Source organism: Hemibagrus wyckioides, linkage group LG18 (genome assembly GCF_019097595.1).
Source record: "Hemibagrus wyckioides isolate EC202008001 linkage group LG18, SWU_Hwy_1.0, whole genome shotgun sequence".
In the NCBI taxonomy this organism is placed as follows: Eukaryota; Metazoa; Chordata; class Actinopteri; order Siluriformes; family Bagridae; genus Hemibagrus; species Hemibagrus wyckioides.
In genome coordinates, this window is record NC_080727.1 from 987,501 (window position 1) to 1,013,307 (window position 25,807).

Genomic DNA, 25,807 nt, shown 5'->3' on the forward strand with positions numbered 1-25,807 from the left:
AGCTGCACACGATTCACACTACAGCGACGTTTAGTGCACTTGATTTATAACGGAGATGTTTCTGGCACTCGAGTGGGCAATAAAGAGGAGTGTATCGCCTGCAGGTAGTACACACACACACACACACACACTGATTATTTTAGTCCTCTTTTCTCTGTCCCACTTTCCTCCTGAGAGATTTATAAACCAAAGCAATGCAACAAGGCTGAATAACACACACACAAACGCACACACACATATGCACATACCCACACAGACACACACTCACACACACACACACTCATTATATATTAAATAGTTTGGACAGAAATCTTGCTCTTATACCAGATGCAGTTCATCAGCAGCGACATGTTCAGTGTAATGCTAATATTGCTAACAGTGAATGAAATCTTATGGACTCCAGATTAGCGCAGTGTGGAACTCATCCCATGTTTTGAGATATAATTTGTGTCATGTCATTGTCTCCCGCTTATCTGTAGCCGGGTCGTGGGGGCAGTAGTCTAAATAGGGATGCCCAAACTTCCCTCTCCCTAGCCACTTCATCCAACTCTTCCGGGGGAATTCCAAGGCATTCCCAGGTCAACCGAGAGACATAGTCCCTCCAGCGTGTCCTGGGTCTTGCACGGGGTCTCTTCCCGGTGGGGCATGCCCGGAACACCTTCCCTGGAAGACGTTCAGGAGGCATCCGAAACAGATGCCCAAGCCACCTCAACTGGCCCCTTTCAATGTGGAGGAGCAGTGGCTCTACTCCGAGCTCCTCCCGGGTGACAGAGCTCCTTACCCTATCTCTAAGGGAAGGCCCCGCCACATTACGATGGAAACTCATTATGGCCGCCTGTAGCTGGGATCTTGTCCTTTCAGTTATGACCCAAAGCTCATGACCATAAGTGAGAGTAGGAACGTAGATTGACTGGTAAATCGAGAGCTTCACCTTTCGGCTCAGCTCCTTCTTCACCACAACAAACGAGTACATAGACTGCATTGCTGCTGCCGCTGCACCAATCCGTATGTCAATCTCACGCTCCATCCTTCCCTCACTCGTAACCAAAACCCTGAGATACTTAAACTCCTCCACTTGAGGGAGGAGCACCCCTCCAACCTGGAGGGGACAGACCACCTTTTTCTGGTCGAGAACCATGGCCACGGATTTGGAGATGCTGATCCTCATCCCAGCCACTTCGCACTCGGCTGCAAACTGTGCCAGTGCATGCTGTAAGTCCTGGCTTGAAGTCCTGGACTCCCTCCATCCCCTGGCTGCACCTAAAAATTCTGTCCATAAAAATAATGAACAGAACCGGTGACAAAGGAGTCCAATGTGCACAGGGAACAGTGCATGACTTACAGCCGGCAATGCGAACCAAGCTCCTGCTCCGGCCATATAGAGACCGAACAGCACTTAACAGAGGGCCACGGACCCTATACTCCCAGAGCACCTCCCACAGAATGCCACAAGGGACACGGTGGAATGCCTTCTCCAAGTCCACAAAACACATGTGGACTGGTTGGGCAAACTGCCATGAACCCTCAAGCACCCTGTGCAGCTCATCAGCTTCCTCTGGGGTCCCATGAGCAAACCAGGCTCAATAGGACTCCTTCTTCAGCTTGACTGCATCCCTTACTTCCAGTGTCCACCACTGGGTTCGGGGCTTACCGCCACGACAGGCACCAGAGACCTTATGGCTTCTTGGTCGGGTATTCCACACTGCTGTTCGGCCCATAAGCCGAAACAACAGTGAGACACCTATCCCCATCCCGAAGGCGCAGGGAAACCACCCTCCCATTTACTGGGGAAAACTCCAACACATGGCGGCTGAGCTGGGGGGCTATAAGCAAGCCCACCCCAGCCTGTCACCTCTCACCATGAGGCACTCCAGAGTAGGAGAGGGTCCAACATCTTTCAAAGAGTTGGGTTCCTGAGCCCAGGCTGTGCATTGAGGCGAGCCCAACTATCTCTAGCCAGTACCACTCAGCCTCCCCCACCAGTTCAGGCTCCTTCCCCCCCAGTGAGGTGACATTCCATATCCCGAAAGCCAAATTCTTTAACCAGGGTTTGGGTCATCAAGGACCCCGCCCATGACTGCTACCCAAATCACATAGCACCAGCCCCTTATGCTCCTTCCTGTGGGTGGTGAGCCTACGGGAACGTGGGCCTATGTCACTCTTTCGGGCTGTGCCCGGCCGAGTCCCATAAGCGAAGACTCGGCCACCAGGCACTCACCTGCATGCCCCAGCCCCAGGCCTGGCTCCAGGGTGGGGCCTCGGTAACGCCAATCCGGGCGACATAACGGTCCTTGTTTTTTTGTTTCTCATAAGTGGATTTGAACCGCTCCTAGTCTGACCCATCACCTAGGACCCGTTTGCCTTGGGAGACCCTACAAGGAGCAATTGGCCCCCGACAACATGGCCCCTATGCTTATTTGGGTACTCAAACCCCTCCACCACAATAAGGTGGCGGTTCAGGGAGGGGAGATATAATTTGTTTTGAATGTAAATTTGAATGACTTTAGACCTCTATCATTGGCAATAATGTCATCAGTGACATCATCAGGCTGAGACTGGAGGCCATCAGGAGGTGAGTTTGAGATTAGCAGAATGAAAGCTCCGCCACTTATTTGAGGAAATTTATTTTGAGAAGTGACTGAAATTAAAATACTGATTAGAAACTTACTGAAATGTTAATGAGTCTACTAATATACCACTTGTCCTCTCTATCTATCTGTCTGTCTGACTATCTGTCTGTCTGTCTGTATGATCTGTCTACCATCACCACCACCATCACCACCATCAACTTCAACACTACCACCATAACCACTACCATCACCATCACCACTACCACCGCCATCACCACCACCATCACCACCACCACCATCAACTTCACCAATACCACCATAACCACTACCATCACCATCACCACCACCACCATCATCACCACCATCAACTTCACCACTACCAACATAACCACTACCATCACCACCACCATCACCACTACCACCACCATCACCACCATCACCATATAAGCCATAAATCTGGCTTTACTCTTTACATGAAAAATTTGAACACACACACACACACACCTTGTTTCCATGGGGTCCTTGGTGAGGTAAACGATCCAGTAGACGAGGTTGAAGGCGCCGAAGGACAGAGGGAAGAGGATGCGGGAGTATTTATCAATGATGCTGGTGCCATTTAGCGTAGCGTTAGCAGGCGTGGCCATACCCTGCTGACGTAAATCCGGCATGGGGCTCGCGGGAACCACAGAGTTCTCCTTCTGTGGCACTGAGTTCAGCCTTTTCTTCAGAACGCTGCTGGGATCCACCAGAGTCTGAAACACAGCAGGAGGAATAATCATGCTACACGACACAGAGCAGGAGAAATGTACAAAAAATCATCTAATCACATTCTTCAGCTTTTAGATCAGACTGAAAACATCAACATCAGTTAGATCTGAACCAGTTACTGCTCTGAAGAACAGAAACACACCACATGCTAACACTCTAGCACTTTAAAATCTGATCAGTGTCACTACTCCATCTGTACCAGAAACACGATCTGTACTGAGCATGTGCAGAAACGCCTCTACTTCCTGTCTGAAGTACAAAAAGATTTATGGCAGTTTCGGGTATTTATAGCACTGTTATAATACTGCTAATAACATCATGTTATAACGTGTTGGTGACGCTACTCTGAGCCGTGCCGGAAATAGCTCTTCACTATTGGTTCTCTTGATATAAATACACTCTTTTGGTAAAATAAACCAATTAAATTATATTGATTAAATTGAGTAATCGATTAAATTAGCAGTAATTAAATTGATTCAGGAATTTCTCCTTTTAAGAGAAATTCGTGAAGCTGTATACAAAATGCAGAATAATCCGTATCGCTAGAATGTCGTAAATACGGGAAGTGGCAGGAATTTCACACATGCTCAGAACAGATCGTGTTTCCGGTGCACATCGAGTAGCGACAAGCATGAAGGATGGACTAAACAAGATAACCATGCTAACCCTGCTAACCATGCTAACTGAACGTTAACCTTGAAAGAAACATCACGAGAGAATGAAGAGAGATGAAGAGCTTCCTGTCTTTCAGCCTTTAGGTCTTTAATAGAATCTAACTCTTCTGATGTGGGGAAAACGAGCTGCTTACTGGAAGATCTGTTTTAGAAAGTCCTCCAGTTTCCAATCACTAATTATTTTCCTCTCCCAGCACGAGCCCCAGTGTTTTATTCCCCTCACACCACCTCTTCTGATTTTTCTGCCAATGACACAGCAGCACTTTTATCCATTTAGAGTTACATTAATGATCTGAAGCGGTGAGTTCATTTCCGTTATCGCAGATGGACGCAGTCCTTCCCTCGGACACCTCTGTTCTCTCCTCCAGTTAATCAGTCGATCAGACTTAAGTGTAAGAGACCCCTCTGTCCTAACGAGAAGACTTCCTGCTTTACCTCTGACTGATACACAGTGCTGACTTTTTATCCATTTAGAGTTACATTTTGTAAAACAAATTATTTCCATTAATAAATAATCACTCCTTATTAATGAAGGCTTTTCATCATATTTATTTATTTATTTATTTATTTAAATGAATTCCATTCAGATGGACCTGAACATCCTCTTGCTCTAAGTGAAATATTAAATTTGACCCTTAATATCATCAGTTTCTGGAAAATGACCTAAAACACAACCTTCAATCTCTTCGAAATAATTTTTTAAAATTCTCTTCTGCTTCTTTGTTATAAATAAACACCTGAACAGAACAGAAGGGTTAATACAGCGGGAGTGAGGAGTCATGCAGTGATATACATCTGACACACACACACACACACACAAGTTAGAAAATATGCTCACACTGCATGACCAGTCACGCCTAAAATCTCTTTATTTTATCAAAAATTTTTTTATAAAAATAAGAAATGAATTTATTAATAAATCTGTTAAAGAATCTGTTTACATTTATTCAATTGAACAAAAAATTGTTCATCAGTTTAAAATGTAAAATGTTCCACAGTTCAGCGATTTCCGCAATTCCACTCAAGCTCTTTATTAATTTTATTTCATTTGTAATCTGGATAATTTTGTTTTCTTAAATAAATTAGCTTGGCTCTGATTAGAGCAGGTGAAAAGGGGTGGAGTAAAGGACAGGTGTTAATTAAGGATCAGTTAATTATGGTTTATTGGATGTTTCTACATCATTACATCATCAGATATCATGACAGTGTATGCTTGTATGAAAATTTTTTATGAACAGTGTAAGTGATGGACTGAAGGAGAGACTGAAGTAGAATCTTACCGTGATGTCTTTGCTGTCACTCTTGGCGGCGGTTGCCATGGCAGCTCGGGCGGTGTTGGCACGGCGACGCTCTCGGTTGGCCTGCACGGTGGAGAAGTAGTTGACGGCAGCGAATTCGATGAGGGCAGAGAAGACGAAGGCAAAGCAGACGGCGATGAACCAGTCCATGGCGGTGGCGTAGGAGACTTTAGGCAGCGAGTGACGAGCGCTAATACTCAGAGTCGTCATCGTTAGCACTGTAGTGATGCCTACACACACACACACACATGCACACACACACACACAAAGGGGGTGGGGCTTATCCAGACAAAGCTTAGATTGAAATTGATAATAAAAACCTAGTAGATTTTTTATGTTACCTAGCTAACATTAGCTATTCCACGCTATATCTACACAACTAGCTTACTTTATTAGCTATTCTAACTTTAGCTAAACTGTGGTATGTTTATGTAGCTAGTTTATTTTATTACTCTTCTAAACTCAGGTGATTTCTTCGTACTGGGACTCAGTGAAGGTTTGTTCATTTTTTTCAGGATGTTTTCAGCGCTAGCTAGTGTTTTTGTTTGGTTCTTGCTTTCTGGTTTGTGTAAATATGTTAAAACAATCAGCCAACAAAATTAATATTTAAATTTCGTTGTGATCCAGACACCATCAGACATCTCTTTTCTACTCTAAGGGGAAATAAAAAAGTAAATGTAAACAAATTATGTGATTTGAAACACAGCTCTAGGAGATTAGCCGCATTTCTTTCCAGCAGAAATCCACAGAGTAAATAATTAGTTCAGCTCTGATGTTCCTCTGACATCAACTCGTTATCAGACGCTGCTCAGTCTAATCTTAAAGTCTGCTTCACATTTAATTCCCCACAGCTGCTCCACCACACTCCCCTCCCCCACACTGATCCAATCAACTCTGAATCAATACTAAATCAAATCTTCTCCCTACACTGAATCAACTCGGAATCAACACTGTCTCAGTACTAAATATAATACTCTTCTGTGCCACAGTGAATCAACACAGTGAATCAACACTGAATCAAAACAGTGAATCAACACAGTGAATCAAAACTGAATCAACACAGTGAATCAACACTGAATCAACACACTGAATCAACACAGTGAATCAACACTGAATCAGCACTGAATCAACTCTGAATCAACACCGACTCAGTACTAAATATAATACTCCTTTCTGCCACACTGAATCAACACAGTGAATCAACACTGAATTAACACTCACCTTCCCCCACACTGACTCTACACTCCCCCTTCCCTACACTGACTCTACACTCCCCTCCCCCACACTGACTCTACACTCCCCCTTCCCTACACTGACTCTACACTCCCCTCCCCCACACTGACTCTACACTCCCCCTTCCCTACACTGACTCTACACCCCCCTCCCCCGCACTGACGCTACACCCCCTCCCCCGCACTGACGCTACACCCCCTCCCCCGCACTGACGCTACACCCCTCCCCCGCACTTACGCTACACCCCCTCCCCCGCACTGATGCTACACCCCCTCCCCCGCACTGACGCTACACCCCCTCCCCCGCACTGATGCTACACCCCCTCCCCCACACTGATGCCACACCCCCTCCCCCACACTGATGCCACACCCCCTCCCCCACACTGACTCTACACTCCCCCTTCCCTACACTGACTCTACACTCCCCTCCCCCACACTGACTCTACACTCCCCCTTCCCTACACTGACTCTACACCCCCCTCCCCTGCACTGACGCTACACCCCCTCCCCCGCACTTACGCTACACCCCCTCCCCCGCACTGACGCTACACCCCCTCCCCCGCACTGACGCTACACCCCTCCCCCGCACTTACGCTACACCCCCTCCCCCGCACTGATGCTACACCCCCTCCCCCGCACTGACGCTACACCCCCTCCCCCGCACTGATGCTACACCCCCTCCCCCACACTGATGCCACACCCCCTCCCCCACACTGATGCCACACCCCCTCCCCCACACTGATGCCACACCCCCTCCCCCACACTGATGCCACACCCCCTCCCCCACACTGACGCTACACCCCCTCCCCCGCACTGATGCTACACCCCCTCCCCCGCACTGATGCCACACCCCCTCCCCCACACTGATGCCACACCCCCTCCCCCACACTGACGCTACACCCCCTCCCCCACACTTTACGCTACACCCCCTCCCCCACACTGACGCTACACCCCCTCCCCCACACTGACGCTACACCCCCCTCCCCCACACTGACGCTACACCCCCCTCCCCCACACTGACGCTACACCCCCTCCCCCACACTGATGCTACACCCCCCTCCCCCGCACTGACGCTACACCCCCCTCCCCCACACTGACGCTACAACCCCCCTCCCCCGCACTTACGCTACACCCCCTCCTCCGCACTGACGCTACACCCCCTCCCCCGCACTTACGCTACACCCCCTCCCCCGCACTGACGCTACACCCCCCTCCCCCGCACTGACGCTACACCCCCCTCCCCCGCACTTATGCTACACCCCCTCCTCCGCACTGACGCTACACCCCCCTCCCCCGCACTTACGCTACACCCCCTCCCCCGCACTCACGCTACACCCCCCTCCCCCGCCCTGCCGCTACATCCCCCTCCCCTGCACTGACGCTACAGCCCCCTCCCCCACACTGACTTGAAATGGCGGCTGTTTTTAGCAGTGTTTCCCACACAGCCGTAGTGAATGGTGTTTGTGAGATTGACAGAACGTGTAGGAGGCGAGTGAGCGTGATGAGTTATTCTGAGGCATTCTGAGTTATTCTGTCTCTGGAAACAGAACCAATGACAGAATCTCTGCCATGGAGACGAAGAGCTGGAAAAATGAGGAGCTCGCCTACAACTTCAGGAAAAAAAATGACAAAGAGCACGAATCTCTGTTCCAGATAAAGAACCCCGGAGTGAGGGTCGAGGCAGAAGTTCACCCCATCTCACCAGGACTTTCTTTTATTATTACTCAAAATAAATCACACCTTTATTACAAGAAGTGATATGATGTTGATATGTGTTAGAGTATAACTTAAAATGTTTAGTTTCTATTAATTAGAAATTCGACTATATTTCTATTTTTGTTTGACTGTAATGTTGTGTGTGTGAGTGTGTGTGTGTTTCCTATCAGATGGATTTACAGTGTTAGTGAGGATTTAATACTGAAATTCTAGCACATCAGGTGTAACTACACACACACACACATACATACACACACACACACACCTCCTTTGCTGTTTGTATGGGATCAAGTGCTATTCTATGTGCTGTTCAATAGTGGAAACTGTTTTGTTAAATTATTATAAATATCTGAGACTCCTATTAGATTTATTTTAATTCTTGCCATCTTCTGATATAAGTTCAGATATAAATGTATTTATCTTTTCATTAGTTGTTGTTCTTGTTCTTGTTTATGCCGGATGCTCTTCTTGACGCAACACTCCCATTTTATCCGGGCTTGGGACCGGCTCTGAGAGTTAACTGAGCGTCCTTCCCGGTAATCAGACCCAGGCTACAGCAATGAGAGTGCGGGATCCTAGCGCTGGACCACCAGGAGGCCTGGTTATTAGTACAAATGTCTATTTTTATCTGTAAATTTTCTCTTTCCTATAATTCCAGTCGGTACTTTAACCTGTTCTTTCCCCATCCTGGCCATTTTAAACCCACACACAGCTTACACACACTCACACATGTAGTAATCAGCTGTGTCATGGCTTTTTGTCAATAAACGCAGCTTCAGTGCTTCATCACCATCCCTGCAGCCAGCGGACAAGACACCAGAACACGAGCTGCTCATAAACATGCACTTTTTTTTCCCTCCTGTCTGTAAGAGTCGAGCGAACAGGAAGCGCAGCTTTAACGGAATGATGCGTTGGTGAAAAGCCGTGCCAGAGGCGATGCGATGCTTTTATGAGGAAGAGAGTTTTGTCCAAATGAAGCTCGCTGGAGTAGAAAGCATTCAGTGAGAGATTACAGCTCGGTGCTCAGGGATGCTTTTAAACAGCACTGTCTCTGCTTTTCACTCTCAGAAATATATATATATATATATATATATGTGTGTGTGTGTGTGTGTGTAAATAGAGCTGTAGATTATAGAAATGAACCAAAGTTTTGGACTGAATTATAATCACATGCATGTGTTTATACGCAATATATACATGCAATATATGCAATATAATTATAACAAAGACATCTTATTGCTGTTTATCAGATTTGATTCAGTTTGATTAAATGAATCATTAAGGTGAATGAATCAGAGTTGTTTCTTTTCTGCTGCTGATGAGAATAACACTGACACATGGAAGCTAAAGTATTGCATTTCAACACATATTAATAACCGAATTCATGATTCTAACTGTTATATACTTTTACATTATTTATTTTTTGTTTTCTTTGAGATTCATTTCCGTGATTCACTTCTCTCTCTTTCAGTGAGTCAGTGAATCCTTTCAGTCAGATCTGATCACATTACATTCCTTTCCCTTCCCTTTCTGCTAATTAAAAACAATATATAGAAGTATAGAGGTCTGGATATTGAAACAGAAGGTTTTATGCTCGGCGGAGGCAGAAAGACGCTCAGTGAAGTCGCGATGGAAACAGGATTTTGAGTCGTTGTTGTCAGAGCGGTGTTAAATCTGCTGGGTTTTTTTCCATTTAGTTGACGGAAAAACAACTTTTGAATGGAATCTGATCCTTAAAGTAAAACACATGATGATCTTTGCTCCTCTGTTTGTCTTTCCACTCGCATTAATGTTCAGAAGATGTACAGAGATTTCCAGAGAAGTGCAGAGATGTTGGAAGCAGCTCTCCTGCAATCAATTCACTTTAGTCCTCACGCCACTCAGAGCGAGCGATTCGAGTCCATTATCAGCTCCTGCCAACAGCGTCCATTAAGCTAATGAAGCCTGCTTTACAAGACACACAAACAGCCCAACAGCAGAGAAATGACTGGAACTCGGGAATGCAGTGGATTTCAGCACACTTCCTGCTGAACGGAAGCTCTAGGATTCTGAGGAACGCCACAGTAAGGCTAATCCAACTCTTCACATCAGCATATCTCTCGCTAACATACAGACAGGATGCTGTCGTTACTGCAGTGAGATCTGCTACACAACATTTACAACAAAGTGCCGAGATTCAGGAGAGTCGGTTTTCAGTTCTGATGGAGATCGAGTTAAAGAAGAGTAAAACAAAATGGGGGAAAAACAGAAATAACTGAAAATGGAAAAAAGTGAGAATAATTAACCACCATGCCAATGAGGACAAAAAACAATGCACATATATGACATCAATCAATAACAATCCAATCAGCAAGTTCAGGTAAGGTTTTTTTTCTCCATTATGTTTGTCAGCACTTGGTCACAGTTGCTAGCTGACCATCTCACATCTACACATCGTTTAGGAACAGGTTCTCGCTCAAACGTCAGAATGAAAATTCCAAATGCTCTACCAATCACATTCCAGAGTTTGAAGAAACTCCGCCTACCGAAGACGGTTCTGGCCGGAACGGACTCTTTGTTGATCCAGAATGAGACCTGAGCGAGAATGACGGTCATGATGCAGGGGATGTAGGTCTGAATCAGGAAGAATCCCATCTTCCTCTGCAAGTGGAAGTGAACAGTCATGACGATGTATTCCCCTGCAGAGGACAAACAGGGAGAGTTTAATCAGATGTGAGGAATAAACCACACCAAAAGAAATGAAAAGTTTACTGTCCTCTTGCTCAACGTCCTGCTCTCACACACAGGCTGAGTGGATTATAGACCCAGTAGAGTACTGAGCTTTATGGAAATGTCGGTAAAGTCAGTAAAACACAGCAGCTAAAGCTAAAAATAAGAAGCTGATTCTGTAAATGAGTTGAAGAAGAAGAAGAAGAAGAAGAAGAAGAAGAAGGAGGAGGAGGAGGAGGAGGTAGAGGTGAAGAAGAAGAAGGAGGAGGAGGAGAAATCAAAGTTGAACATTTTCTTTCAGTACAAGTTAAAATAAAAAGCTAATTATTGAATAAATATGTTGTATATATTGTTATAAAATTAATGAACAGATGATCTGTGAGGAGATTAAACCCTTTAATATTGTACACTGGATTTATTTTTCTCTATGCAGTTTGTTTGGTCAGTTTGTGACCCATCAGGATGCTCTCTGAGCGTCCTGCAGCTCTGCGTGACCGAAGCGTCCGTTTTGTCTCATAAGCAGTTTTTTAAACACAATCAGCATTTTCTTTCAGCGGTAAAGCTGATCAGTTTGTGTCCTGCAGGATTAAAAATCATCTATTTGTCGATAAAACATTTATCTTTTTAATATCACACAATCACTCGGCTCACCCGTGTCGGACTTCAGCTTTTCGCTGGACACCGTCTGACCGATCAGGTCGTACTGCAGCAGGCTGGATGACTCCTGCGGTACTTCCACTGAAAGTAAGGGCCCTTTCTTCCAAGTGTACACTATCTCACTCATCGGGTAAGCGTCTGCAGAGCGGAGACAAGAACGAGAAATCAGAAAGGAGGTTTAAATTTACAAACAACATTTCATCCTTTAAAGACTGTAAATGTCTAGAGCTCTGAGGAGACGTACAGCTGCCGAACTTTAGTGGACAGGAGTGACCGTCCATGGGGAAGTTTATCAGCCTCATGGGACACTCGGCATTGATGGTTAATCTGAGAGAGAAATGAAGATCAGACACACAAACACGACTCTGCAGCTTCACCGAGTCATCTTCAGCTGCTTTCACAGCGGTCAGACCCAACGCCGTTCCTCCTGACCTTCACATGTGTGAATCATGAAGTAACTCAATAACATCAAATATTTCTATTTACACACATTTCTACACTTACATGTTTTATTTTATTTTACACTTTATTTATACTGTAAAGTCGATATTTCTGAACAGGTTGTGTAGTTTTTATTCAATATTTCTGTTTTATTCTGTTCCTGGAATATTCCTCTCTGTATGTTTCTGATGTTTGCAGTATTATTATCTCATCTTGTTCTGTGTTTGTCTTCACCTTCTCGTACCTTACCTCATCTTATCTTATCTTCTTATCATTATTTCATCTCATCTTATATCACCTTGTCTTATCTCATCTCACCTTATCTCATCTCATCTTATCTCGTCTCACCTTATCTTATCTCGTCTTATTTTATATCACCTTGCTTTATCTCGTCTCACCTTATCTTATCTCGTCTTATTTTATATCACCTTGCCTTATCTCGTCTCACCTTATCTTATCTCGTCTTATTTTATATCACCTTGCCTTATCTCGTCTCATCTCATCTTATCTCGTCTTATCTTATCATTATCTCATTCCATCTCATTTTATCTTATCTTATATTTTACCTTATGTCATAGTTGTCATTTTTTTTCTTATTACCTGATTTTTCCCTGATTTGTTTCTTGCCTCAAATTACTACATTGCTGCATAATCTTTTCTTTTAATGAATAAAGTTTTTACAAAATTGCGGTCAGAGACCATATTTCCAAAATGTTATCATATCTAAATCTTGTGAGATGGGTGTGTGTCAGCGTGAGATCACAGTGAGTGTGAGGTCAGACTGATGTAAAGCCCCGTTAATCCTGATCGTGTACGTTCTTGTCTGTATTGTAGGTGGGGGTGGGGGTGGGGGGTATGAAGGAGACGAGACGTCCTGAAGGTTATTGTCTTTATCTGAATGTCTGCTGCCGGAGCGAGTCTCTGCTGTACCTCATGGTGTAGAGGATGGTTCCGTTCTGCATGATGCGGAACAGCTTGTTCGGAGTCGTCATGTTGTGAGCGATGGAGCGTTTGCCGTTTCGAAAAAACGTATCCGGAGTCCAGATCTTGCTGACCATCAGGTTGTTGAGACGCAGGATCTCGATGGGACCCTCGAACCGCAGACGCTCGTCTACCCACGTCTGACGGAAAAACACGTCCATGGTGTACTCCTGGGGAGAAAAATCACAGCTTCACTAATACTGCAGATTTAACAACATAAAAAATACAAATAATAAAATCATTCAAATACAACTGAGTTTAATCAATTCATAAAATTATTACATTTTTTTTATAAAGTTACATTTAGAACTAATAAAATAATAATAACAATAATAATAATAATAATAATAATAATAATAATAATAATAATGTGCATTAAGTTACATTTATTTCAGATTTTTTCCTCACATTCATCTTTCTTTCTTTCTTTCTTCATTCTCTCACGTTAGATTCTGAGTCAGAGAAACCCGAAAGTTTGAGACTCTTTCTGTTCAGTCAGTTTAGAGAATCTCACAGTGTTGTGGTGTAAAATATTTAGTTGTGTAGTTTCCTTGTGTTTCAGTCATCAGAGCGATCCAGGTGTTACAGATAAATAAAAAACACGTGTCCCACTCATTTGACTCACGCACCATTTCCACGTCAGACACGGGACCGAAGCTGGTGACGAAGATGTCCGTTTTGACTTCTGTGACAGGACCTGAGGACAAGATAACACATCATCTGCAGCTAAAGATCTATTCTCTGAAATAACGACACACAGGATTTCACATCTGTATAAAAATATAAACCTGATGTTTTCGTCTCAGACGTCTGTCACCATCACAGAGCCGTCGTCCCTCAGAACACGATAACTCTAGAGTTATTATTTATTATTATTCCTAAAAGATCTGTCAACAAACTGAACATCAAAATCAACAATCAGTGAGCCTCAAAATCCTCATCTAATCTTTAACGAAGGATCAAAACTATAAATATAATTCACACACACACACACACACACAAACACACACACACTGCTGAGTTCTGGACTCTGATTGGTGGAACAGGTGGTGATGAATTCTCTCTAACAGCAGCTGTGACTGTAGCGCAGCTTTATATTAATGTACTCACTCTGATACCTTATCGTTTCCATAGCAACAGCTCTTTCAATTTGTCCTAGTAAGGAGACGTTTATGTGATGTGTGGAAAGAGTCTCCAGTGTCAGCGCCGTGTATAAGTCTCAGTAACGTGTAACGAGCCGTGTAAACATGTTATTAACGTGAATCGAGAATAAAGAGAGAGTGCTGAAGGTCTGGACTGATTCCAGCTACGATAACGGAAGTGACAGGAAATAACTCTTGAAAAAAAAAGTGTTGATAGTTATGTGTGTAATCATTATTAATATCTTGGAAAATTAAAAGTAACTTCTTTACTCTGATTCTGTGTTTTAGAATCAGACTTTTACAGAAGTTTGTCTTTTTTATCAGTTTAAAAAAACAAAAACAAATATCAGTTATTTTAGCACAAACATCATCCTAAAAAACATCATTTTAATTATCATTAACGAGAACACAAGCTTGTGATGATGTGACATTATATTAATAAACATAATGAGGGTGATGATGATGATGCTAGTGATGATGATGATGATTCTGATGAAGATGAGCTCTAACTGTTCTAATAGTCCGGCAGTCTTTACCTCCGAATCCGGGTCTCAGCCTGTTGTCGTATCCGTCCAGTAATCTGTCCAGAATCCGTGTGATGTTGTCCAGATAGACTCGAGACTCATTCTGGCCGGATTTGGACCAAACTTTCCCGGCGCTGAGGCACAACGACACCACGTTATTTTAAGAAGCAAAGGCAATAAAAGTTGCTAAAAGTCACTTAATATTAAAGCATTGTTCTTCAGACTTACCATGAGAGCAGAATGAGAGTGTGTATGAGAGCCATGGCTGGTCCTGAGCGTGTGTGTGTGTGTGTGTGTGTGTGTGTGTGTGTGTGTGTGTATGAAAGCCTCCTTCGTGTCAGCTGGTGGTGTGTACAGCTCATCGCTCAGAGGCGGATACAGGAAAAGGAGCACGCTTTCTGTGATTTTTGTGCTCGGCTGGAGAACCACCTCGTAAAATCAAGAAGACGAGTGCATTAGCTCAGAGTGCAGCCGTGACGGCTAATCAGTTTACATCCTGCACGTCTCCTCTTATTCACCTTTCATTAGGTTATCCTCTCACGTTTACACGTTTAAGTTCAGTCTGAAGTGCGTCAGACGTCTTTTTTACATCATTAATGTCAGGGTCAGGGGTGTAAAACGACTCCACGGCGCTCTTATGGCTATTTTAAGAAACAGGAGGAGCTTAAAAAAAATCGCAGCAAAGTTCTCAGGGTCTTTTTACATCATCAAATATAACAGCCAATCAGCTTCCTGTATGCAAATGAAGGTCAAACAACACAGATGTTCAGTTTCATCAGTCACTTTTATTTCCCTCAGTGATATACACTATATTGCCAAAAGTTTTGGGAGGACTGCCTTTACATGCACATGAATGTAATATAAGCTTTGCAGCTATAACAGCTTCAACTCTTCTGGGAAGGCTTTCCACAAGGTTTAGGAGTGTGTTTATGGGAATTTTTGACCGTTCCTCTAGAAGTGCATTTGTGAGGTCAGGCACTGATGTTGGACGAGAAGGTCTGGCTCACAGTCTCCACTCTAATTCATCCCAAAGGTGTTCTATGGGGTTGAGGTCAGGACTCTGTGCAGGCCAGTCAAGTTCCTCCACACCAAACTCACTCATCCATGTCTTTATGGACCTTGCTTTGGTCACTGGTGTGCAGTCATGTTGGAAGAGGAAGGGGTCATCCCCAAACTGTTCCCACAAAGAGCATGAAATTGTCCAAAATGTCTTGGTATGAAGCTGAAGCATTAAGAGTTCCTTTCACTGGAACTAAGGGGCGGAGCCCAACCCCTGAAACACAACACCTGAACTCAATGATTTGGAGGGGTGTCCCAAAACTTTTGGCAGTATAGTGTATATGATGTCTAGAACTCAGGTGAGATCGTTCAGTGTAACTTCCTGTGAATTCATAATGAATTATAAATGCATTAATAACATGATACACAGCATACTTCATGCTTTATAGTGCTCCAATATACCAGTTACGTGTGTTATTCTTTATAAAGCATAAATAAATGACATGCATTATATATTTTTCCGTTAAAACTTTTCTGGTACACTCCACTTCAGACTGTGTGATTGTATAACGATTGTATAAAGTTTTTTTCAGGAAGTGTGGTGTAGTAACTTCATCTCTGGCCTGAGGGAGATGAGGGATCTGTGGAGATCTGGCCTGCTGTGTGTCTGGCTGGAGTGGTTTTTGTGAACAGAGTCTTTATGATAATAAAACCTCAGGATGATAAAAACTCATCAAAACTCAAACGGATGCAATTCTCGAGCCAGCGTGGACGGCGTGGAATCGCTTGGCGCGGCACCAAAGAGAAGGAAAAAAGACGGCGAGGTTTCGAGGGGCGGCCGTCGGCCAGGGATCGGTCTCGGCGAAGCGGAACGAGGACGTTTCCTCTCTATTGCTTCATTCTGAAAGTATATTTGATCCTGTCTGAAGCTGATTTAAAGCCATTACCACGTCCCATAAGCACTCATTATACTTACTCCCAGGGAAAAAAAAATCAAGTCTTCAGATGAACAGAAGCCAAAAGCCTGAGCCGGGAGAGAAGACAGCGAGATGAGGAGAGGAGTGTGATCTCTCCATTAAATCCCAAAGCCAAAAACACTCGCTCAGGGTTTGTTTAACCAGCTTACGCTCCAGTTTCATCTGAAAGGAGAGCAGCTCCAAGAAAAGATGTCCTGAAGCCAAAACACTCAGACTTTGGGTTAAAATTAACTGCAATGGGAGATGATTTGGATTTGAAGAAACAAATCAAATGCTTAAATTAGCTTCATATTTCTGAACGCTGCCAAACGTGTGCTGTAGAAATAGAGTTGAACAGAAATAGAGTTGAACAGAAATACAGTCTCCTGGGTTAAACAGGAAATAAACTTTAATTCACTTTTCTGTCCCAAATATCTGATGAAATAAAACAGAATTTTCTGTAAATTAGAATAAAACTAGACTTTTCCTTTGTCCTGCAGTTTGTAGTGTACATCTTGTGACGCTAACACGACACCACCTAGCTACACCTAGCATACTAGCATACCTGCTAATCACCGTAATGAATTTGTCTTGAGATTTACTTCAGTGTAATGTCAGTTGTGTTAATTATATTCAGTGTAATAAATGTTCTGATTTAAATCCTAAACACTAATGTTTATGTACCTCCACGTCCTGATGATGAAGACTGGACGATTTCTGACCTCTGCTCTGAGATTTAAGATGAAATGAATAACAACATCGACTAAAATCTAAACTGAAGATATAAACAAATATAAATGTTCCTTTTTTCTTTATTCACCTTCTTCTTTTACTTTTGTTGTTTTTTTGTTTTTTTTACAATAATTTATTCTAGTTCTAATTTTATCGTCTTATTTAAGAGACGAGATTAAGAGAGAGAGTTTTATTTCAGATTTATTTCCTAACTGAACAGCAGGTTATGACACGTTATTAACCAGTTGTTACCTAGTAGTTGATTGTTTATTACATTGTAATAAGCACTACAGAGACTAAAGTGTTACACACTGCTCTTTTACAGGCTCTTTCTCATCTGTTTTTTTTTTCAAATTACAGAATGTTCTATATGTGAAGTTAATTAAGAGATTTTTAATAATAAACTCAAAGCTCTTGAAAAATCCACTTTTCCTAAAGAAGGGTCCTGTTTCCTTTCTAGTGAATAAATACGAGCTATTTTGTCGCTCTCCCTCACGCAGTGGTGTTAATCGCAGAGCTCGGGGTAAATATAACCATCGCACGAGAGGATTTTAGACCTAAATGGCAGAGATTCAGGAAGCTGAGCAGGAAGTGGAGGCCGGACGCAGATCAATGAGAACTGGGAGGGAACCCAAGCCGATTTGGCGAGCGGAATGCGAGCTCGCGGGATAAAGGTGTGCCAAACGGGCGCTAACACGGCCGACACCACGCTGCTGCGGCCAAATGTTTTTCTGTTCGCTCCGTATGGAGGCTGAGGCCCGATAAAACCACACACAGAACCGAGGGAGGGACACGAACACTGACATACTGCAGTCCAGGTCATTATTCTAAACATTTACACATGTGACAGGAAGTGTAGCTTCTGATCCAATAATTCATAAACATCATCATACATCACTCAATATATGTGTGTGTGTGTGTGTGTGTGTTTTTTACTTTTTACACACAGCAGCAATTTAACACCTCTTACAGTCTTTACTTATTAAACAGTGTCATACTTTTTAACTGTTTAGAGTTACATTTCATGTTCGTGTAACAAGTTATTTTCTGTTATAACAGCAGCTATAAACACTCATCCCCTCAGCAGCTGTGGAGAAGCTGTGGAGAACTTCAAGTTCCAGTTTCACCACACACTGATACACACACACACACACACACTGATACACACACACACACACACACAGCACTGACACTGGAGACTCCTTACACACACACACACACACACACACACACACTGATACACAGTACTGACACTGGAGACTCCTTACACACACACACACACACACACACACACTGATACACAGTACTGACACTGGAGACTCCTTACACACACACACACACACACACACTGATACACAGCACTGACACTGGAGACTCCTTACACACACACACACACACACACACACACACTGATACACAGCACTGACACTGGAGACTCCTTACACACACACACACACACACACACACACACTGATACACAGCACTGACACTGGAGACTCCTTACACACACACACACACACACACACACACACACTGATACACAGCACTGACACTGGAGACTCCTTACACACACACACACACACACACACACACTGATACACAGCACTGACACTGGAGACTCCTTACACACACACACACACACACACACACACACTGATACACAGCACTGACCCTGGAGACTCCTTACACACACACACACACACACACTGATACACAGCACTGACACTGGAGACTCCTTACACACACACACACACACACACACTGATACACAGCACTGACACTGGAGACTCCTTCCACACACACACACACACACACACACTGATACACAGCACTGACACTGGAGACTCCTTACACACACACACACACACACACTGATACACAGCACTGACACTGGAGACTCCTTACACACACACACACACACACACACTGATACACAGCACTGACACTGGAGACTCCTTACACACACACACACACACACACACTGATACACAGCACTGACACTGGAGACTCCTTACACACACACACACACACACACACACACTGATACACAGCACTGACACTGGAGACTCCTTACACACACACACACACACACACACACACTGCTGAGTTCTGGACCCTGTGTTATTGTTAATCAGTATCAGTAGTACATTATTATCTTGACTGCTCTGTGTTAGTTTTCTGTGGAACGTGTTTTTTCCTTCCTGTTGTGTTCAGTGTTTTTAGCAGAGTGTCGGCGCTCATCTGTTGTTTTCAGGTTCTTGATTTAATTTTGGAGATGTTTGGTGTCTGTTATGTTCCAGCATGTCAGAGACAATCCACACCTACAGGAGCTGCGTCTCATAAAGCGTCTCTCTTCATAAAGCGCCACGCTTTATTCCTCCTGTGACGACTTCATTTCCTGTCACATTCGCTTCGGTGTGTTTTTGTGTTTACGGATCTTTCACTCTACAGCTGAATTCTCATTCATCCTGTTTTTATATTTTAAATCAATTCATCTACAAGCTTTAACACAAAATTATATATAAATCATCTCCAGCACACATACACACACACACACACACACTGATACACAGCACTGACACTGGAGACCCCTTTCACACATCACACACATACACACACACACACAGGTGAGTTCATCATACATCGGGGGGGGGGGGTTGGTAGGTGGATGCCAATACTTTTGCAGAGCCAAAGATAGACTCTAGTTAGTGACCGGACACACAGCATGTTCAAAGGCAAAACAATGACACAAATCTCTGAAGCCTCATGTTTAAGCAGTTTAAGACGTATTTACAAAAAAAAACAGAAACATTTTGTTGGTCAGTAACAAATCTCCTGGCCTAGGCAAAGTGCCCTGACCCCAGGGGGCAGAATCGTGCAGCTTGCTGCTTTAATTAATGCTAACTTTATACAGCTGACAATAACTTTATATATTAATAAAAATTCTGATACTGTACATTTTAACTACAATAATATGAGGTGTGTTATGGTTGTTGTGTGGAATAATGATGGACAGCGCAGGGTTTCCTGTTACAGACAAATCATCAACTTCTCAGTGGTTTGTGTTCCATCACGCTGGTGTTCAACCTCCTTCAGACTAAACTGAAGATGATGTGAACTCATCACGCTCGCTCACTCCTTCTCTCACACGATTCTAATAAAATTACACTCAGAGATTTCATTCAGTTTGGATAAACTTGAACGAACAGTAAACTGAGGTTGGATTATTTTGATAAAATAAACGACAAAAAGAAAGAAGACGCAGCTCTGATGCACACTTCTCACTTTTCACACTTCTTCTTTTTTTTTTTTTATTCATTTGACCTAATTGTCTCAGTAGCATCACTCAGTACTGATTATAAACCACATTCCTCTGTTAGAACCCATCAGCGTGGAAAACTTTCCGTTCTCGTCCTCACCAAAAGCCAGCAGGTTTTTCTTCTCCTGGTCTGGAGGAGGCGAGTAATGAAGTGTGAATTCTGGATAAGAAACTTCCTTTTTCTGGTTTTTTATCTGCACCATGAAGCCGAGCACACGGCCGGCGCTGGCACGCCCTCGCTGCCAAACTCTAATCGATGCCAAAATCCACGTCCAAAAGCGAGTGCGGTGCCAGGGACGCCACGGAGAACGGGCAAAGCATGAAGAGAAACAGCGTGAGGGCCTCGTGACTGACGCAGCTTTCAGAGACACAAAAATAAACACCACAAAAATACAAACACACAAGAAACAGATGTTATTACAAAGCCCATTTATTTACACTTACACAGGAAATAAAACACTTCCACTTCCTGTCCAATCTGAATCTTTATTGGAAATTCCAGCAGTTAGAGTCGTCTGATCCATAATCAAAACCAAACAGGCGGAAAATCCCGGAAATCTGTTCATCACAAATACACATGCTGAGACAGAGAGAGAGGAATAAAAATAAATAGACTGTTTTTATCCCAACCTCATTAACATCACGCTAATATGCTAACACACTCACACTCGCATTATTATTATTATTATTATTATTATTATTATTATTATTATTATTATTATTATTATTATTATTATGTACACAATGTGTTAATATTATTTAAATTATTATTATTTATTTAATTAATTATTTAATTTATTTTACATTTCAATAATTTTTTTAAATCATTGTAAATTTATGTCATGAACCCATAAGCTTGTAGTGGAACAAAAATTAATATAATATACAAAATTATTTACAAAAAAATAAATAAAAGCTGTTATTTGCCTAAATATTCACCTTCTGCTGGTGTGAAACTCGTAAATCGGTTCTGTTTAGCACCAGAAGTCATCATGAAGACTAAACAAGTCCAACAAGTCCAAGGAAAGTTCTGGAATAGTATTAATAAGGATTTGGTTATTAAAAATAAAACATTAAATCCATTATTAAACACGAGAGTGACTCGTCCAGAGCAGAACATCTACCAAAGTCAGGGAGAAGGTAAAGAGGGGATTTCTGACTTTATGGATGAAGAGGAAAAAGCTTTAGGAGTTTCCCCGGAGTCATGGTGAAGAGTCAGCACTCATCTGGGGAAAGTTCCTCAGGTCTGATGAGAACAAAATAAATTTTTTGTCCTCTGTACAGAGCGCTACGTTTGAGGAAAAATCCCAGATGGAGAACTCATGGTCCTGGTGGCGTGTGTGTGCGTGTGTGTGTGTGTGTGTGTGTGTGATGCTTTACATCAGCAGGAAACTGGACCAGGGCCAAGGGGGAGATGGATCCAGTCAGATACAGCATCAAAGAAGAAAAAAAACTCTTTTAGTCTGTGATGGGATATAGAAAATAAATATCTTATAAATTGTTCCAAAACAAGAAATTATTTTAAAATTAATATTCAAGTAATTTAAAAAAAGGATAAAACAAAGGAAAACAGAAAAAAAATATTTTTAATACAAATTAAATAACCAAGTAAATAGTCATAAAATATGAAGCAATGCAAAAAATATAAAAACAAATGAACTAGTGTATCTGACAGACATTTTGGACAATTTCATGCTCTTTGTGGGAACAGTTTGGGGTTGCATTTGTGAGGTCAGGCACTGATGTTGGACGAGAAGGCATGAAATTGTCCAAAATGTCTTGGTATGAAGCTGAAGCATTAAGAGTTCCTTTCACTGAAACTAAGGGGCGGAGCCTAACCCCTGAAAAACAACACCTGAACTCAATGATCTGGAGGGGTGTCCCAATACTTTTGGCAATATAGTGTATGAAGTGATTTGTACTGTATGAGTGCTCTCTACATAACTTGCACTTTCTCACCAGTTTCAAGTAGATAGATAGATAGATAGATAGATAGATAGATAGATAGATAGATAGATAGATAGATAGACAGATAGATAGATAGATAGATAGATAGATAGATAGATAGAATTTATTCATCCCAATGGGAAATTTACGCCTTCCAGCAGTAATAAGATATGCAATAAATACTAACAGTTTGAAGGTGATGAGATCAGAACATTTATCCATCATCTGAATTTTTCTGAATGTTTTTCTGTGAGTTTATTATATGTTGTGTTTAAACAGCGGTCACTGTAGCTGAAGTAACAGCTGAGAAACATGGAGACAGGAGGAATGATGACCGCGAGTGTGTCTCAGAGCGGTGATAGCGAGTGCTAAGTTAAACAGGAACACTGCTCTAAATGTACATAATGCTGGAGTTTAACTCTGAAAGCTCTCGGATCGGCTCGTGCCTTTAATCGGGTTTTTATCGAACCGGAGAGTTGATATACAGTTTCTGTATTAAACATAACAGACACCAATCTGCTAATGGATGATGATGACTTCCTCTCCTGCCCCGGCTCCTGGGCAGCAATGACAGATGAACCACTGCGGAAATCCAAGTGGCTTCCAGCGGCAGCCTGCTGTTTCCTCCAGGATTATAAGCGTCAGATCGAGAGTTTTCCAGTGAATAATTTATCATTTTTAAACCTGCTGAGCGTAATTGGTGTGTACTCAATAAAACATGAACACAATAAAATATTTTTAAAAAATCCAATAAGGAATTAGCAAAGATTTGTTTGTTAGCTTGCTTTGTGAATGTCTCAACAGAGCTAAAGTAAAGTCTAGCTAATAAATCAGATGTCCGATCTCCACACAGATTTCTGAGTAAAGTGTGTTTATCTGGTTAGCTTTTAAAGCCAGGTGTAAGTACATAGCTACTATGGGACAGGCCACGCCCACAAAGCAACAACATTAGCATTACACGAAAACACAACGACCAAAACACACACAAACACACTTACACACACTTACACACACACGTACACACACACTTACACACACACACTAACACACGTCTGATCCATGTGGCAAAGATGAAACTGGAGAAACGTTGAAGGTCGGGGGCTGCACGCTAAAGGGGAAGTTCTGTCATGGTTCTGCTGAAATCAGCAGTTGTCTCCATTACCCATCAGCCCCTGCCTGTCACATGACCTTGTCAGGCGTCTCCCTGAGCACACACCTGCTCTGTGGTTCCTCCAATCAGCAGCACTAATGGACTAACTGGGTTCTGTCACTTTCACTGCTGAGCTTCAGTCACCGTGTTCCACAGCCTCGCTTTTCAGATCTGTCTTTATGTTTATGTTTATGTTTATGTTTATGTTTATGTTTATGAGTCTTGTTTCATTGTTTCTCTTTGTGTTACATTTATTCAGTAAAATCTGCATGTGCGACGCCACATTTGTCTTCAAAATTCTTCAGCAGTCGTAGCAGTGAGAGCAAAAACAACGAGCGCTCTAATTCTCTTATTTAACTGCTAACATTAGCCTGATATTAATAACTAATTTTACTAGCTAATGTAGCTACTAGTTAACACTAGACACCGAACTGGAGTCATTTTAGGAAACAACACCTGAAATCTGTGTTAAGTCTTAAAAAGAAAACAAAAGAAATCTAAGAAAAAAAAATACTACTACTACTACTACTACTACTAATAATAATAATAATAATAATAATAATAATAAAACCGACAGTTTATTGTTATTTAATTACATGTATTAAATGCTATAATTATGATGATGATGATTATTATTATTATTATTATTATAGTTGAAGTTGTTGTTAAATGTGTGTGTGTGTGTGTGTGTGTGTGTGTGTGTGTGTGTGTGTTGTCTCTCTCGGTGTTTCTTGCCCCTTTAAACGCCGCTCTCTTCCTCCGGCTGCCTTGAATCCAGTGCGCATGCGCAACACAGCCCTCTCACCGCACCGGGCAGAAGAAGTTGCATCTCTTCAGTCTTCACACAAAGCTGGAAAATTTAAAAAAAGAAGAAAAAATCGTAGTTTTTATATTTTAAGAAAAGCATGTCGATTTTTCGGAGGAGGAGAAAATGGAGCTGGATTCGGATTTGGGTTTTATTCGTGATGGTGGCTGCGGTCTGGGCTCAAAGGTAAGACACCTTTACACACACACACACACACACACACACAACTTAGAAACACTCCGCTGTTATTCTTGATTGGAAACGTTAATGAGAGTGTTTTTGCTCCCCGCTAAAGTGTGAATGATCCCAGCAATATGTCTCTGGTGAAGGAAACAGTGGACAGACTGCTGAAAGGATACGACATCAGACTCAGACCCGATTTCGGAGGTAAAATATGTTTGTGTGTTTGTGTTTTTATTTATTTATTTAAAGGGTTATAATGAGTGCGTGTGTTAATAAGCGGTTATGAAGCCCGGTGGAGAGTGTGTGTGTGTGTGTGTGCATGTGCGGACAGCAGAGCAGAGCAGCGCGCGCGCACCTGTAGTGTGTCTTTAAATAACTCAACACTGACCTGACTCTGGTATCTCTGATATCCAACTCGGATCGATGATCGGTGATCATCTGGTATCACGGTTCATGAGAGCGGTTCAGACCCTCCTGGGGTGCGTTCAAGTGCTGCTGCTGATTGTGTAGCTGATGATTTGTGAGCAGCACGAGACCGACGGTGCGCGTGCACTGGCGTGGAAGTCAGATGCATGTGAATGTGTGATCGGTCAGGGTTTCTTTCTAGATCTATTATTATTATTATTATTATTATTATTATTATTATTATTATTATTATTGTTGTTGTTGTTGTTGTTGTTGTAATCATTATTCTTATTCTAATTCCAGGTCCTCCAGTGAGAGTGGGAATGAACATTGATATCGCCAGCATAGACATGGTATCAGAAGTCAACATGGTAAGTAGTGTGTGGTGTTAAATCCTTCACTGACACCAAAGGGGGTTTGTGATTTGGGACAAAGCCCAAGTCTCCTTCACACATGCCGGTTGAGGTCCAGTGTCGTGGCCCTTAAACACGTGTGGACTGATGGAGTCTGCTGATGATTTGGGATGAAACTCTACTTGGACACAGCGTGTTTATCATGAACATTTTAAACACAGAGATCATGAAAGCAGTCTTCTACTG

At 42.6% G+C, this 25,807-nt stretch overlaps 2 protein-coding genes across 4 annotated transcripts in view; one reads left to right on the top strand and one right to left on the bottom strand.

Moving 5' to 3' along the window:
• gabra6b (gamma-aminobutyric acid type A receptor subunit alpha6b) overlaps positions 1–15,232 on the bottom strand; it is an 18,607-nt gene extending 3,375 nt beyond the window's left edge. For both annotated transcript variants that reach the window (XR_009207200.1, XM_058414976.1), the window contains exons 1-9: positions 14,941–15,232; positions 14,725–14,846; positions 13,676–13,743; positions 12,996–13,216; positions 11,869–11,951; positions 11,619–11,762; positions 10,784–10,936; positions 5,293–5,540; positions 3,075–3,322 (exon numbers count right to left, since the gene is read on the bottom strand). Coding sequence is in view for 1 of the 2 variants with exons in the window: in XM_058414976.1 (XP_058270959.1) it covers positions 3,075–3,322; positions 5,293–5,540; positions 10,784–10,936; positions 11,619–11,762; positions 11,869–11,951; positions 12,996–13,216; positions 13,676–13,743; positions 14,725–14,846; positions 14,941–15,074 (1,421 nt within the window). In the remaining variant the exon portion in view is untranslated. The remainder of the gene's footprint in view (positions 1–3,074; positions 3,323–5,292; positions 5,541–10,783; positions 10,937–11,618; positions 11,763–11,868; positions 11,952–12,995; positions 13,217–13,675; positions 13,744–14,724; positions 14,847–14,940) is intronic.
• Positions 15,233–24,597: 9,365 nt separating this feature from the next.
• Positions 24,598–25,807, top strand: part of LOC131369627 (gamma-aminobutyric acid receptor subunit beta-2) — a 67,774-nt gene continuing 66,564 nt past the window's right edge. For both annotated transcript variants that reach the window (XM_058416495.1, XM_058416496.1), the window contains exons 1-3: positions 24,598–24,806; positions 24,916–25,007; positions 25,512–25,579. In XM_058416495.1, the coding sequence (XP_058272478.1) occupies positions 24,721–24,806; positions 24,916–25,007; positions 25,512–25,579 (246 nt within the window). In that variant the 5' untranslated portion in view covers positions 24,598–24,720. The remainder of the gene's footprint in view (positions 24,807–24,915; positions 25,008–25,511; positions 25,580–25,807) is intronic.